This window comes from Vipera berus (genome assembly GCF_964194415.1).
Source record: "Vipera berus genome assembly, chromosome: 2".
Classification (NCBI taxonomy): domain Eukaryota; kingdom Metazoa; phylum Chordata; class Lepidosauria; order Squamata; family Viperidae; genus Vipera; species Vipera berus.
Window position 1 is genome coordinate 288,141,302 of NC_138203.1, and position 16,583 is coordinate 288,157,884.

General features: G+C 41.2%; 1 protein-coding gene across 5 annotated transcripts; it reads right to left on the minus strand.

The window, feature by feature from the left end:
- Positions 1-3,004: 3,004 nt before the first annotated feature.
- On the minus strand, positions 3,005-15,354 carry LOC308664635 (zinc finger protein 202-like). 5 transcript variants are annotated; one of them, XM_081322054.1, is made up of 6 exons: positions 15,198-15,354; positions 11,876-12,452; positions 11,474-11,588; positions 11,281-11,348; positions 10,102-10,231; positions 3,005-6,139 (listed from the first exon to the last, which is right to left on the minus strand). In XM_081322054.1, the coding sequence occupies exons 2-6, from the start codon at positions 12,293-12,295 to the stop codon at positions 4,413-4,415; spliced, it is 2,460 nt and encodes an 819-aa protein (XP_081178180.1). In that variant the 5' UTR covers positions 12,296-12,452; positions 15,198-15,354; the 3' UTR covers positions 3,005-4,412. The 5 variants fall into 5 exon arrangements, with proteins under 5 accessions (XP_081178180.1, XP_081178179.1, XP_081178181.1 ...); XM_081322053.1 differs by lacking the exon at positions 15,198-15,354 and adding an exon at positions 13,474-13,538 and having other exon boundaries at positions 11,876-12,278; XM_081322057.1 differs by lacking the exons at positions 3,005-6,139; positions 15,198-15,354 and adding exons at positions 7,235-7,408; positions 13,474-13,538 and having other exon boundaries at positions 11,876-12,278.
- Between the last annotated feature and the right edge of the window lie 1,229 nt (positions 15,355-16,583).

Here is a 16,583-nt window from a genome sequence, read left to right on the forward strand (position 1 = left end):
TACTGGGGTGAAGCTATCAAATATGCTAACCATATCATCAACCGTACTTGGAGTAGTGTGATAAATCAGACCCCTTATTTCATGTTGTATGGACACAAGCCTGATCTCTCACATCTCCATATTTTTGGTTCCTATGCTATGGTGAATATTCCTTTAGCCCAAAGAAAGAAAGGGGGTCCTGCAGCAAAAAGGATGAGATTTATGGGCATTGATGATAATTCAAAATGGAGCAAATACATTGACTCTCATCATGTTATTGTGGTTTCACAATCTGCTACTTTTGAGGAAGATGCTGACTGGTCCAGGATTCATTCTAACGATCCTGGAGTTTATTTTCCTAGAGATGATGTTGCTGATGCCACACAACCTGATGATCAAGATTCACAGGATAATGTTCCTTCCACAAGTTCTTCTCAACCTACTGTTCCGTCTTCGCAAGCCGCTGATGCTGCCGCTGGCGACGATGATGAAGACGAGGACGACACGGAAGAAGAATGGACGGTTGGCCCGAGACGTTCCAAGAGGTCCACAAAGGGAATCCCTCCAAAACGGTATTCGTGGCAAGTAACAAAAACACCTGTACCTTTGATTTGTAATGTTACACTTCCACCTGAGAAGTTCACACAGATCAAACATCTTCCTGAATCAGAACAAGATAAATGGTTTGAGGCAATGCAGGCTGAAATGGACAGTCTAAAGAAACTTCAAGTGTTTACGCCTGCAAGCCCTCCAGCAAACAAGAAAGTTATTGGTACTCGATGGGTCTACAGGATCAAAAAGAAGCCGAATGGTGAGTCGTTGTACAAGGCCAGACTCGTAGCCCAGGTTTTCGCTCAATGTTATCCTGAGGACTATACAAATACATACTCACCCACGGTGCGAACTGAAAGTGTGAAAATTGCTTTAGCCACTGCAACTATCCTTGGCCTGGAAGTTTTCCAGTTCGACGTTGAAACGGCTTATCTACACGCTGATCTTGATGAGGACATCTACGTCAAAGGTCCTCCAGGTTTCCGACAGCAAGAAGGGGATACCTGGTTTCTACACAAAAGTCTTTATGGTCTGAAACAGTCTGGTTTAATGTGGTACTTATGTCTTTCTGACAAACTAAATTCAATGGGCTTTATTAAGTCCGAAACAGATGAATGCGTGTTTACCAAAAGATCCGGTAATAGGTATGAGATAATTCTTGTTTATGTCGATGATATTGTTTATATTGGTCCAAATAAGCAGATGAGTGAGGTTTTTGCTAAAGCTTTACAAAGGTTCTTCACACTGAAGTGTTTAGGATGTATTAACACTTATTTAGGTGTTCAAATTGCCAAAACTCAGAAGGGGTTTAGTCTCACACAAGAAGAGAAGATTGAACAACTGTTACATCACTGTAACATGGAGGACGCTAAGCCTGTGAGTATACCCATGCAAACTGACTTTCACATTTTGGCACATGAACCAAGTCCTGAGTTCGAAGATCAAACACTATATCGCTCAGTCATTGGGTCGCTGCTGTATATTAGTAGTTGGACTAGACCCGACATTGCACTTAGTGTTAATCTCTTATCACGACACGTAGGCAAGGCAAAACAGTTTCATTGGTCATGTGTTAAAAAGTTATTGAGGTATCTAAAACACACCAAAGACATGAAGTTGTTGTTGGAACCCACACATACTGACTATGCAGAGTTATGTTGTTTTGCAGATTCAGATTGGGCGAGTGATAAGAAGTCACGGAAAAGTACATCAGGTTACATGATGTTTTTAAATGGTTGTCCTGTTTACTGGCATGTGCGTAAACAGAATTTTGTTTCTTGTTCCTCTACAGAAGCTGAGTATGCTTGTGTGTCTGATGCATGCAATTCTTTAACCTGGTTTGATGCTTTAATCACAGATATCTGGACACATCCGATTCGACCGATCACAGTAATGGAAGATAATGAATCTGTGGTTTATATTTCTGAAACACGTTTTACAGGTTCAAGGTCCAGACACATTGACATCCGATATCAAAACATAAGGCAACTGGTTAAACAAGGTTTTGTGTCATTACAGTATGTGCCTACACGTGATCAAATTGCTGACATGCTGAACAAACCACTTCCTACAGCTCAGCATGAGTATCTGCGTGAGAAGATGTGCCTTACTTGAGTCTTCACTTTGCTGACGAAAGAAGGGGAATGTCACTGCACGTTTTTTTTGTTCGTCAGAAAGTTCATTTCTAACTGTATATTTTTCCCCTGCTCTCTGCACCTGTTGTGATAACTTATCTGGTAACCATAGTGAATCCCATATGACTAGCTATGTTATGGTTTCAGTCCGTTTATTGCGCATGTCTAGAGAAAGTTCTTTGCTGTTACTGTCTGTTACGTTAGGATGTAGTGAGCTAGCTCTGTATAATATATATTTAGTTTTTATATTTTTGTAAGTAAAAGATATTTAGTAAGATTATGCGTCGTGTTTTTATTGCCTTCCTGCAAGCATATCATGCATTCTCTGAAGCACGGTCCGTCGCCCTCTACAAAGGTGATTTTTACCTTGACAGTTTTAGCTTATTATTATAGTAACTTGTAGCTTTGTCTGCTTTGCTATGCGTGGTTAAAAGTTTCTGATTTTTATGATTTCTGAACTGTTAGCAATTCCTAAGTGACATTTAAAAACAAGCTAGTCTTTGACCAAAGAGGGAGTCAAGATGGAGGAGCAAATTATTAGAGATATTATTAGATATATGAGGACCCAGATTGTTGGGGGCAATTAAGCTGACTTTGTAATAATGCCGCTTGGGGGTGTGTGTGAAAGCCCTAATAAGCAGGCATATACATAGAATGAAGGCTACTGCTAAGCTTGTAAGCCGCCCTGAGTTTTCGGAGAAGGGCGGGATATAAATGGAATTAAAATAAATAAAAATATTTGAAAATTCTCTAAATAAAATCCACCAGTTCATTGATCAGCTGTGCTCCAAGGAGGATTTTAAAAAAATCTGTAGAAAGTTACCAGCTACTGAGGCAACATAACAAGCAACTGAAAGTGTAGAGGAGTTAACTGCAATTTTGAAATATAAACCTGACATTAACTTTTATTATGGTTTAAACATAAATCTTTCAAAACAACTGAAAGAAGAGCTTCAATGAATGAATGAATGAATGAACTTTATTATCAAAGTACAAAATTACTCCATAAAAGAAAAAAAATATTATTCTATAATATTGGAAGGAGGGATCTAAATTTAATAATGGTTCAAACCCTGTATGTTAAGAAATTAAAGTTATATTAGAAAGTTTTGATTTTAGAAATGTGTTTAAAGAAGTTTAACATTTTAAAAAAGGGTGAAAAAGATGAGTATTTTTCCCTGTAAGTCAAAGAATCTGAAATAATACAATGAACCTTGTTAATAAAAAAGATGATAATTCAAGGTTTTATTAGGTGCAAATAGAAGTACACACCATTTCCATAGCAAGGAAGATAAAGCAGGACTGGTTAAATTGATCATTTTATTTAAAGAGAATGTATTTAAATACATTTTATACTTGGAGATCACTTCTGGATTTTGTGCTTGTGATAAAAAAAATGAATTTTTCACTTTGATTTTGCCAATTAGATCTGTCGTCATAGAAATGGCTAGTTAATACACTAAAGTGTAAAAGCAAAAACTTGGGGTTGGAGTGTTTTCATCTTGTTCGATACAAAAGTCAGAAGTCAACACCTTTTTAATTTACCCTCTATTTTTCCTTCCCCTAATTTCTTATTTCTATTTGTATTTTATATATTAAATATAAAGCCTTTTTTAAAAATGGGATAAACATGAGGGGAAAAAGATGGTCTCTTATTTATGTGAAATGGCAATGATAGTAGATAATAATAATAATAATAATAATAATAATAATAATAATAATAATAATAATAATAATAATAATAATAATAATAATAATAATGTTGGAAGGGATCTTGGAGGTCATTTAGTCCAACCCCTGCTCAGGCAGGAAACCCTATACCATGTTAGACAAATGGCAGTCCAGTCTCTTCTTAAAAAACGTCCAGTGTTGGAGTATTCACCGCTTCTAGAGGTAGGTTGTTCCAGTGATTAATTTTTCTAACTGTCAGGAAATTTCTCCCTAGTTCTAGGTCAATTCTCTCTTTGATTAGTTTCCATCCGTTGCTTCTTGTCCTGCCTTCAAAAATCCACTCGTGCCTAGCGTTTGGTTTCCATTAGTAAATTAATCTCTCTGGGGCCTCCAGTTGTGAAGTTCAGACTCAAAAAAACCTCTTTCCTAATTCAGTAAATGTAATAAGGAAATGCATATATTTTAACAACTAAACCTAACAGCTAAACAGATTCTCACCCAAATGTATCTGTATATGGAACATTCAGCCATTGGTCCTCTTCAATTTTCCCATATTTCACAAGACTTATAGGGCTTCTACACTGTGTGGGTCCTTTTATGAGAGTTAAGATATCGCTTTGTAATAAAATCTTTCCCACACCCCATACATTTATAAGGCTTCTCCCCTGTGTGGATCCTTTCATGGGTGTTAAGATAACTCTTTGTAGAAAAACTTTTTCCACATTCCATGCATTTAAAAGGCTTCTCCCCGGTATGTATCCTACTATGGTAAATAAGTTGGCAGTTCTTAATAAAGCTCTTCCCACACTCCATGCATTTATGTGGCTTCTCCCCTGTGTGGGTTTTTGTATGCGTGTTAAGATAACTGTTTGTAATAAAAGCCTTACCACACTCCATGCATTTATAAGGCTTCTCCCCTGTGTGGATCCTTTTATGGGTGTTAAGATAACTCTTTGTAGAAAAACTCTTTCCACACTCCATGCACTCATATGGCTTCTCCCCTGTGTGGATCCTTTTATGGGTGTTAAGATAACTTTTTTTAATAAAAGCCTCACCACACTCCGTGCATTTATATGGATTCTCCCCTGAATGTATCCTACTATGGTAAATAAGTTGGCAGTTCTTAATAAAGCTCTTTCCACACTCCATGCATTTATGCGGCTTCTCCCCTGTGTGGATCTTTTTATGGGAAATAAGGTCACTGCTCTTAGAGAAGCTCCTTCCACATTCCGTGCATTTATAGGGCTTCTCTCCTGTGTGGATCCTTTTGTGAACAGTAAGAGACGAATTTTCACAGAAGCTCTTTCCACACTTTGTGCACTTATATGGCTTCTCCCCTGTATGGATCCAGTAATGGGAAGTAAGAGAAGTACTAAAAGTGAAGCTCTTTCCACACTCCATGCATTTATAGGGTTTCTCTCCTGTGTGGCTCCTTTTATGGGAAATAAGACCATTGCTCTGAGCAAAGCTCTTTCCACACTCCATGCATTTATAGGGCTTCTCCCCTGTATGGATCCGGTAATGCAAAGTAAGAGAAGAACTAAAAATGAAGCTCTTTCCACACTCGATGCATTTATAGGGCTTCTCTCCTGTGTGGATCCTCTTATGATATGTAAGATGACCATTCATAGCAAAGCTTTTCCCACACTCCGTGCATTTATAGGGCTTCTCGCCTGTATGGATCCGGTAATGCGAAGTAAGATAAGTTCTATAAGTGAAGCTTTTTCCACACTCCATGCATTTGTAGGGCCTCTCTCCTGTGTGAATCCTCTTATGATGTGTAAGTTGACTGTTCTTAGTAAAGCTCTTCCCACACTCAATGCATTTATATATTTTTTCTGCTTTGTGGATCTTTTTATGGTAAATAAGTTGACTGTTCTTAATAAAGTTCTTTCCACACTCCATACATTTATGTGGCTTCTCTCCTTTGCGGGTCCTTTTTTGAAATGTACTGGAGCCATTTTTAGGAGGAAGAGATGAGGTCCGTTTGTAATTTTTCCCATTGTCTCTAGATACATAATCTTCCCCTTTGGTCTGGGTTTGATCATGTCTATTTATATCTAGTTTCTTTATGAATAGTTTTATACATTTTCCAATATATTTGTTTTTTATTTCTCCTTGTTGGGACACAGAGGCTGTCACTGACGCATGAACAGAAGATGAACTTTCCTGATTGGAAATATTTTCCTGGTTTTTCTCATGGCGTTCTACTTCCATTTGAATTGTAGGGTTCTTCATATTGTATCCACGAGTGATCATTTGGAATAGTTTTCCAGAATCTTCATTTTCTTCCCCATTATTGCCTTTACAAGAAAATGAAAATGAAAGTAACTTTAGGGAAAAAGAGCAAAGCTTAGGAAGTTTGAATATAATAAAAAACAAATTTTCTTAGATGCAGAGAAGCCCTATAATAATTTGATCTGGGCTTTTTCAATTAAGATTTTAGAAGATAAATCTAGGCTTGTATGACAAAGGAAAAACCATGGATTAAATATCAAATTCTTCAAGTTTTGAAGGAAATGGGAAGATTTGGTTTGTCCAGTTTGAAATTGGATTGTCTAGTCTGCTATGTGGTTTGGATAAGAAATGGGAATTGCTCAGAAATAAGAGAATATTAGAATTAGAAGGGCATGACAGAGGTTTGTGGTATGATAAATTTAGCATCAATCTAGATTCAGGATTTTAAAACCATAATGTTAGAAATGCCACACTGAGAATATGAAATAGATATAAACTTAGGCTGGGCCCCAAAACATCTTAATGGATCTCGGCAGAAAAAAAAAATCAGCAGAAGACAGTGGATAATGTGTTGAGAGCTATTAGAACACAGGTGTCAAACTTGCCATGTCACATGATGTGTTGCGATGTATCACGACTTTTTTTGCATTGCCGGAGCATCCGTATGATGCTACCGGCCAACACGCTGGCAGTTTGACACCCCTGCTTTAGAACTTGGAAATGCGGAAATACCAAATCAAGTCAAGAATGTAAAAAGGATATACAGTGCCTTCAGAAAGTATTCAGATCTCTTTCACTTTTGTTATGCTGCAGCCTGATTCTACAGTTGTTCAAATTCATTTTTTCTCACATTAATGTACAGCCAGTACCCCATAATGACAAAGTAAAATCAGAATTTTAGAAATGTCTGTACATTTATTAAAAAGAAAACACTGAAATATCACATTGGCTAATAATAATAATAATAATAATAATAATAATAATAATAATAATAATAATAATAATAATAATAATAATAATAATAATAATAATAATAATAATAATGAAGTTGGAAGGGACTTTGGAGGTCATCTAGTCCAACCCTCTGCTCGGGCAGGAAACCCTATACCATTTCAGACAAATGGCTGTCCAGTCTCTTCTTAAAAACTTCCAGTGTTGGAGCATTCACCGCTGCTGGAGGCAGGTTGTTCCACTGGTTAATTGTTCTAACTGTCGGGAAGTTTGTCCTTAGTTCTAGGTTGCTTCTCTCTTTGATTATTTTCCATCCGTTGCTTCTTGTCCTGCCTTCAGGCACTTTGGAGAATAGCTTGACTCCCTCTTCCTTGTGGCAACCCCTGAGATATTGGAACACTGCTATCATGTCCCCCCTCATCCTTCTCTCCATTAAACTAGACATATCCAATTCCAGCAACCGTTCCTCATATATTTTATCCTCCAGACCTCTAATCATCTTTGTTGCTCTTCTCTGCACTCTTTCTAGAGTCTCAACAGACCCTTCATTCAGTACTTTGTTGAAGCACCTTTGGCAGCAATACAGCCTCAAGTCTTTTTGCGTATAACATGACAAGCTCTGCACATCTGACCCTTTGCAATAACATGTGAAATTTATGCCTCCTATTTTACTTGATCATTGCTGACATGCTTCTACACCTAGATTGGAGTCCACCTGTGGAAAATTAAATTGGTTGGACATGATTTGGAAAGGCACACAGCTCTCCATAGAAGGCCTCACAGCTAACAATGCATACTGTAGCAGAGCAAAAGCCATGAGATCAAAGGAACCTTATTGCAAGGCACAGAAGGCTACAATAAAATTTCTGCCACACTGAAGATTCCTAAGAGCACAGTGGCCTCTATAATTCTCAAATGGAAGAAGTTTGACACAACCAGGACTCTTTCAAGAGCTGGTTGCCCAGTTAAACTGAGCAATCAGGGGAGAAGGGCTGTAGTAAGAGAGGTGACTAAGAACACGATGGTCACTCTGACTGAGCTCCAGAGATCCTGTGTGGAGATGGGACAGAGTTCCAGAAGGACAACCATCACTGCAGCCCTCAACCGATCTGGGCTTTATGGCAGAGAGGCTAGACAGAAGCCCCTCCTCAGTGCAAAACACATGAAAGCCCGCTTAGAGTTTGCAAAAAAGCACCTCAATGACTCTCAAACTGTGAGGAACAAGATTCTGTGGTCTGATGAAACCAAGATTGAACTGCTTGACCTCGATTCTAAATGTTATGTCTGGAAGAAACCAGGCACTGCTCATCACCTACCCAATACCATCCCAACAGCAAAGTATGGTGGTGGCAGCATACTTTGTGGGGATGTTTTTCGGCATCCGAGACTGGGAGACTGGTCAGAATTGAGGGAAAGATGAATGGAGCAAAGTACAGGGACATATCCTCAAAGAAAACTTGTTCCACTGGGCCAAAGGTTCACTTTCCAACATGACAATGATCCTAAGCACACAGCAAAAACAACACAGGACAACTCTATGAATGTCCTAGAGTGGCTCAACTGGATCCCTGACTTGAAAGCTATTGAGCATCACTGGAGGGAGCTGAAAATAGCTGTCCACCGATGGCCGCCATCCAACCTGACTGAGCTTGAGAGGATTTGCAAAGAAGAATGGCAGAAAATCCCGCAATCCAGGTGTGCAAAGCTAGTTGCGTCATACCGAAAAAACACTCGAGGCGGTAGTTCCTTACAAAAGTGCTTCAACAAAGTACTGCATGAAGGGTCTGAATCTCACTTGTGTAGAAAAGATGAATATGTAATTGCTAAAACCTCTAAATAGGCTGACGAATGTGAAAATGAACAGAAAAAAAAATCAAAAGTGTATAAATGTACCTCAAACGTATATTGGAAATGTGGGCAAGATAAAGGATCATTTTGTTGTGCTTTGATAGACTTGTAAAAACTCTAGGAAACTTTGCATTCAAAGATATTCAGTGATTCAAAGAACTTTAAAGATTAATATACAACTGGAATCAGAACAGTTTATCTTGGCACTAATCAACAGTCACCGAAGATTGTTTCTGAGCATGACAGGCATAGGTAAAGGTAAAGGTTCCCCCGCACATGCGTGCTAGTCGTTTCTGACTCTAGGGGCCAGTGCTCATCTCCGTTTCAAAGCCGAAGAGCCAGCGCTTGTCCGAAGATGTCTCCGTGGTCATGTGGCTGGCATGACTAGACGCCAAAGGCGCACGGAACGCTGTTACCTTCCCACCGTAGCGGTCCCTATTTTTTACTTGCATTTTTACATGCTTTCGAACTGCTAGGTTGGCAGAAGCTGGGACAAGTAACAGGCGCTAACTCTGTTATGCGGCACTCGGGATTCGACCTGCCAAACTGCCGACCTTCTGATCGACAAGCTCAGCGTCCTAACCCACTGAGCCACCACGTCCCTTTGACAGGCATAGTGAGACTATTATACACAAAAAGCTGGAAAGGATCTACAATAACTAGAATGGTGGATTGGTTGGGGAAGATGATAGAATTCTCAATAATGACTAAATTGAATCTGATCAGGCGAAGGATCGTATCTATATTAGTGACTGGAAAGCACTGATGGATTTTTTACTAAAAAAAAGAATGAACTTTTTATCAAATTTTAGTTTGAAGATTAAAAATGATCCAATGTGTAAAGGAGGAAACAATGATGTAACCTTAGAACAGGCATGTCAAACTCGCAACGTCACGTGACGTCACACGACGTATCGCAACCTTTTCCCCATTGCCAGCAATGGGGTCAGCGTGGTTTTAGTATGATGCAATCGGCCCGCGGGCTGGCAGTTTGACAGGCCTGCCTTAGAAAGAGGGGACAAATTATAACTTAGTACTTTGTCTTTTCTCTTCAATTTTATCATACTTTTTTCTCATTAAATAATCACATTACTATATCTTCTTTGTTTCCTCTTCAAAATTTCTATTGTTTTTAATAAAATTATAATAATAATAAAAAGAAAGTGCTAATATATCTAATTACAGAAGGTCTTCCAAAGACTCTGACTGGGGAGTAGCATATTCTTACCCAAAGAGGCCACATTCTGATGATTTTCCAGCATGACTTCCCAATGCAGTGCTTTTTGGTCAGCATCCAGCAGGGACCACTCCTCATCAGAGAAATACACAGCCACCTCCTTAAAGGACATAAGACCCTCCTGAATGAGAAGAAAACAGAAGAATAATCAGGAGGATTTTCAAGATCTATCCTATTGTTTAAGTGATTATAAGCAAAGATATACATTTCAGGTCATTCAGTGAAATAAATCACACTTTTCGTCTGGATCTGTCTGTTTGTCTATCCACCCCCACCCATCAGCAAGACTTTCAGCATCTGGAGAGAATCAACTGGAATGGGCCTTGGAAACCCCATCTATCACTCGCTCCCATACACCCAGCATTTGCCGAAGAAAATACAGGTGGAGGGGTTCTTTTTACCATTTAAGTGAAAGGCTTGTGTTGTCTTCAGAACAAACAATCTTGTTGTTGTTGTTAGCTGCGAAGTCGTGTCTGACCCATCGCGACCCTATGGACAACGTTCCTCCAGGCCTTCCCGTCCTCTACCATCTTCTGGAGTCCATTTAAGCTCACGCCTACTGCTTCAGTGACTCCATCCAGCCACCTCATTCTCTGTTGTCCCATTATTCTATTGCCCTCCATCTTTCCCAGCATTAGACCCTTCTCCAGTGAGTCCTTCCTTCTCATTAGGTGGCCAAAGTATTTGAGTTTTAGCTTCAGGATCTGGCCTTCTAAAGAGCAAACAATCTTATGCATGCTCAAAACCTTCATTGAAGTTGTTTGAGAGGCACCCAAGGATTTACACGGGTGTCATCAATAGACAAAGGCACACAAGCCCTGTTTTGGCTGCTCCACAGATTACAAGGAATCTACTGCTTGTATCCCAACCCAATGGCTGAAGAAGAGATTGTTTGGCCCCAAATTCCAGGCACAAATCGGAGTATTAGAAATTCCTTTAAAGGCTGAAGGGCCTTGATTTGGCCACTTTGGATTTTAACAGTCTGCTTCATCTTTTAACCTGGTCCCATTATTTTTCTTATCACTGGCTATAAACAAGGCCTTTTAGAAGCTGTAAGGTGCCATTATAGAGTAGCCTTGCCTAATTCCACATCAAAAAATTAATAATAGGATCACGATTCAGCAAACTTTAAAACTGTGAAAATTTTATTTTTCATTATCCCTCTCTTACTTGAGTTGGAGTTTCAACCACTCTTTCAGCAGCACCGTACAAAGGAGTCAGATTCGTTCTATTCATCCCTGTGAGGGAGACAGAATTTTTAAATGGATAATTAATAAAATAACAGGAGACATTCTAGAGAAGAGGAGATGTAGAGATGGTAAGATAGCTGGGACCTCTCTTGGGAATGGGTGGACTTGATTACCATCTGAGATGTCCTGAGTTGCAGATTCCTGATGGATCTTCCGGGAAAACAGCTCCCGAGGGGAATTTGATAGATTCCGCCTTCTCACAGGACCTCTGGTTTGCGGAGTGAAAGACTTGAAATAGGAGGAAGGAAAAAAGAAAAATAAATAAGACCCCACAAAACATGAAGAGGATTCTTCTTCTCTAAAAACAACTTCAATGCCCCAATATCTCTCAGTGAGCCTAGAATGTAAGAAAGGAACAGCTGTCCCAAGTCTATCTTGTAGAGTGGATAATGGAACAATGTCCTAGCAAAACATCTCCACATATTATGAAGAGCAGCGAAGTAGGAAAGGGAGGTGTGAAAAATTCACACACATTCTTTATTCCCTTCTGGACTTCCAAGGTGAAGGTCTCTCACCTGCAATTCGCCTTGCTCCTTCTGCTCCTCTGCCTGACTCATGAGGAAGCCTTCTGCCAAGGCCACCGCTTGGCAGCTAGTCTCTGCTCCACACTCCCGCAACCAGTTTTCCACCTGTGGGGGCAGAAGGGCCAGGAGCTGCTCCAGAATAACCAGGTCCAACATTTGGGTTTTAGTGTGCTTTTCTAACCTCAGCCACTGACTATAAAAGTTGTGGAGTCGGCTGCAAAGTCCTCGGGGACCTTCAGTCTCCTGGTATTGGATGTCTCTGAAGTTCCAGGGCTGAATCTCTGAACGGATGAAGGTTTTGTTCTCCAGCATCTTCTGCCAGGTTCTTGCCCAGATCTTCCCACAGCTGCCAGGCTCACTTGCTAAAGGTTGTTTCTGCATCCTTTGTCTTGTCCTAGAAGGAAATTCCATATAGGTCAGACGAATCTTGTGGATCTCCAAACACCTTTCAATGCATAGGATTATTCCTGTAGCTGCAGGATTGACCAAAAAGGCTATCCAAGTTTTTCGCCCAAGAGTTGACTTTTTGTTGTTAGGAAGGTTGTTGAGATGCCTCTAGTTTCTGCATCTGAGATGGAAAAGAAAATAAATTCAAAAAATGAGAAGGTGGTGGACTTAACCACCGAACAACATTCATCCTCATGACAGCAAAGCTGGTAAAGGAATGCAGGGGTATTGAGCAAATGTCTGTCTGTTCATCAAGTGTGGTGCAAAATATGGTCCTAGTGTCCATCAAGACATGGAATATTTTATGTTTTATATTTGGAGGATTTTCTCATTCTTTTCCCCTCGAAGGATAGGCTAGCTTTTTTTCAAATTTAAGATCTACATATACCCTACACTTAAGAGTTCATAAAGATGCCAGAACTTAAGGAGCTTAAAAACTGGAATGGAATACAGAATTTTGACACATGTTTCTTGTGCTTTATATTGAGACATTTAGTCATTAGACATTCATTAAGGATGTTCCCCACTCTTGTCTTTAAGTTTGTATGTTTGGTGGCTCAGTGGGTTAGGACGCTGAGCTTGTCAATCAGAAGGTCGGCAGTTTGGCGGGTCGAATCCCGAGTGCCGCGTAACAGAGTGAGTGCCTGTTATTCGTCCCAGCTTCTGCCAACCTAGCAGTTCGAAAGCACGTAAAAATGCAAGTAGAAAAAGAGGGACTACTACGGTGGGAAGGTAACAGCGTTCTGTGCGCCTTTGGCGTCTAGTCATGCTGGCCACATGACGACGGAGATGTCCTCGGACAAGCGCTGGCTCTTTGGCCATGGAGCCATCGAGCCAGAGAAGAGGTACGGAGGAAGTTCCAAAAATGGCTCATGCCAAGAAAGAAAACTTTATCTTTTGTCGACCCGGGAAGGAACAACATTCTAACAATGGCAGGAAGGTTGAGTTCACATCAGATGAAATGCCAAGGAAATGACCCTGGTTTAGGATGCTCACTTCCTGTTTTTCAGCGCTTGCTTTTTGGGAACAAAGTCTTACTATAACACAAAGGCTGCTTCACACAATTTGCCTTGACTCCAAGCTGGTTAACCAACCGTACAGGCAAAGTTCACATGAAACTCAGGGCTTGAAAGAACACCCACCCTCTTAAGCATGGAGGATCTGATCTTAGTTTATTCTTTGTCTCCAGAAGAAGCATGAAACTGAAGGGTTCTGGAACTGGAACTTGAAAAAGAAACAAATTGTGTAGCCTTGCCTAACTATTGCTATCTGGCTTTTGTATTCAGCGTTTTCGCAGGGACAAATTTCATGCGAGTGTGGGAAACATGTACACGTGATGTTCTGAAGGAGGGAATAAGGGAATGTACAGAAATGATTGAGGTCTTCCTTATATTGTAATAACTGCGTTGTCTGATTTTCATTGGCTAACAAAGTTTATAAAGCAACGCATACTAACTTTGTAAGGTGTGGCACTTCTGAACGCAACTGCTGCCAGTGTTCAGACTGTGTTCCCACCCAGGACTTATTCTGATAAAAAATGAAGTACTTATTTCTTTAAGAAGCCTCTGCTTGAGTTCTCATGGAGTTCTCCTGATTGGATTTTTATGATTCCTCAAGTTTTGCCAAGGCCCAGTGACCTTACAAAACATTTGCAGCTTATGTATCCAAAATGGAAAATCAAAGGATCAGGAAGACAGGGTGACTAATTCAACTAGTGAGAGTCCATTCCCAAAGAAAACTTTACAAGAAGAAAATGTTATAAAACCACTAAAGTCAGTGAGGAAAGTGGGGAATGCAATTAGGTACTTTAACTTCTGTGCAGCTGGGGCATATTCTGACAAATCTTTCTTGATCAGCTATCAAAGACTCAAAATACTGTACTGGACAAATACATTTAAAAGACGTTTTGAATTTCTCTTTTCTGGTTATTCATTTTAATGATTTCAAAAGTCAGTCTGAGTTAAGAACACTCTTTAAAACAATAAATATCTCAGGTCAGAAAACAGCAATCGAGAGGAGATCTATATCAATCGATTTCATGAGAAAATAAATCAACCTTTGAACATAAGAGTGTAGGTTTAGACAGCAGGACCCCATTAATCATCCTTTGGGAACTTGAGAAGCCTGAATTAACAAGCCACCATCCGATACACACGAGCCATTGACAGCCTAACATCACCTTCTGATTCCTGCCACTCCGACAAACACCTTCCCCACTTCTTAGCCTTAATCCACACTTTTCCAAACAAGGACAAATGAAGACAAACATGGATTTCCATTCCCAGACTTAATAATAATAATAATAATAATAATAAAGTTGGAAGGGACCTTGGAGGTCATCTAGTCCAACCCCCTGCTCAGGCAGGAAACCTTATACCATTTCAGGCAAATGGCTTGGCAAATGGTTTGGGAGACACCGGCCCAACCGGGCACTGAGTGCGAATTCTGCGTCTCAACCCCACTTGCGTCTCCTTCCTTCCCTACAGCCTCTCCCTCCTTCGTTTGCCGGCAGAGCCCCTTTTAGATCGGGTGGGGGGGGGGAGGAGAAGACGGGGAAGCAGCACCCCAGTCACGGTCTTCCAACCCGGGGCCCTGGATTTGCACCCGGAGCCCGCGGGGGGACTTCCGGCCAGGCTCCCCTCCCCCCATGCAGAGGCTCCCCCAGAAAAGGGGGGGAACGACCCCTCCCTTCTGGCGACCCCCATTTCTCTCCTTTGCTCCACTCGCTCCCTTGCCGGGCTCCTGCATGGGAAAGGGCGGCAGGGGAACATGGGACCGCGGACTCCCACCCCGGGGGAAAACTTGACCCGTCTCCACGCTCGCCTCCAGCGCGGGTCTCCTTTGCACGGGCAGAGCCGCCACTCACGGAACTCAGGAGTCTCGTCTGCAGCCTCTGCGCCTCCCGCAAAAGCCCTGTCCCCGCCTCTCAGCGGAGGGAGGTGGAAAAGAGAAAGAACAGCTGCTTCCCACGGACGACCCAGGCAACAAGTGCCTTGTTCTGGCTAAAGCTTCCCGCGCATGCTCTGTTTCCTCCTTAGTCTGACGGCGCCCCCTGGTGGACTCTGCCCGAGATACCAGGATTTTCGGAACGGGCGGGAAAGAGAAAGAGCCTTCTGAGGGGAAGTGGAGGGCAAGGATGACGGGCATGGGAGTAGGAGGAGAGGTTCCTTGCCCAAAAAGGCGTCGGTGTCTCCAGAGGCCGCAGCTTCTCCATCTTCCTGTCCAGGAACCTGTCTGTGGAGAAAAATCTCCCCGGAGGATTTGAACTTGCTTCCCTCAAGAACAGTTGCCCTAAAGGCTCCGCAGAGATTGGAGGAGGCCTCAAAAAGGGCACAAATCCTCTCAGAAAAAGCCAGGCAGTCAGAAGATGAGGACCAGGAGCTTCTCTGGGAAACACAATTTGTGTCTTGCGGTCGTTGTGAACTTCAGCCTGAAGGGGAGGAAGAACATGGGACATGGGCAGGGAAGCCGCAACTGGGAAAATGTGTTTATTTCTCTATTTCTGTATCTACCACCTACCGTCGTCCAATTCTTGGCTACAGATGCCTCAGGGTCGCCGATGTGGAATTCGTAGTCTAGTTGAAATAAACAATCACAAGACAAAACATCCAAGAGAAAATGATGGAAATTTATATGTACTTCTTCGCAAAGGGGGTGCTCCTTGTGCATGCAAGCACACTGTGGACACACCCCAAATCTATAATATTCGTTCTTTATATTCTCCATTGCCATTACACATTTACCTCCCTCTTTTTCATTGCCTTAATAATCATACTGTAATCATGTCGTGGCCACCTATCCAAGGCTTCTAAAGTGAATACATTACCTCCGCCCCTGATTACATCTCCCACTACTCTAATTTTATCACCACTCCCCCCCCCCAGCCCTTATTTATGAATTTCAATTTGTGGTTGTTAGACCTAGGGGTTGTCTCTAAAGTTACTATCATATCAGTAGATTCTGGTTAGGACCGGTTTTCAGCTAGCAGAGACCTTCCTACATACAATCCTCAAACTTCAAGCTAGGCTCCTGAGATTAAAATATATACAATGTATTTGCTTCACAGTCTAGCATGTCTTCTCACGGTTCTGTAAAAACAATAAGCTCTTTTTTCCCCACACCGGGAAGGCCGAGTGGCTTCTTGAACCAAGGAAAGGATGCTGAAGGGAATGAAAAAGCTACTCCAAAGTAGGGGAAAAGCTGAAACTAGTGGATGTTCCAGAAATTTTACCTCACAACGAGGCTTCTTGGA

Bases quoted from the DNA above. Each gene is read 5' to 3' on its own strand.
- LOC308664635 (XM_081322053.1), bottom strand. From the start codon at position 13,529: ATGCTTCTTCTGGAGACAAAGAATAAACTAAGATCAGATCCTCCATGC. The intron at 12,279-13,473 runs GTGGGTGTTCTT...ATTTCCTTCTAG, and splicing joins GATCCTCCATGCTTAAGAGG to GACAAGACAAAGGATGCAGA. The intron at 11,349-11,473 runs GTAATCAAGTCC...TCTCCCTCACAG, and splicing joins AACTCAGGACATCTCAGATG to GGATGAATAGAACGAATCTG.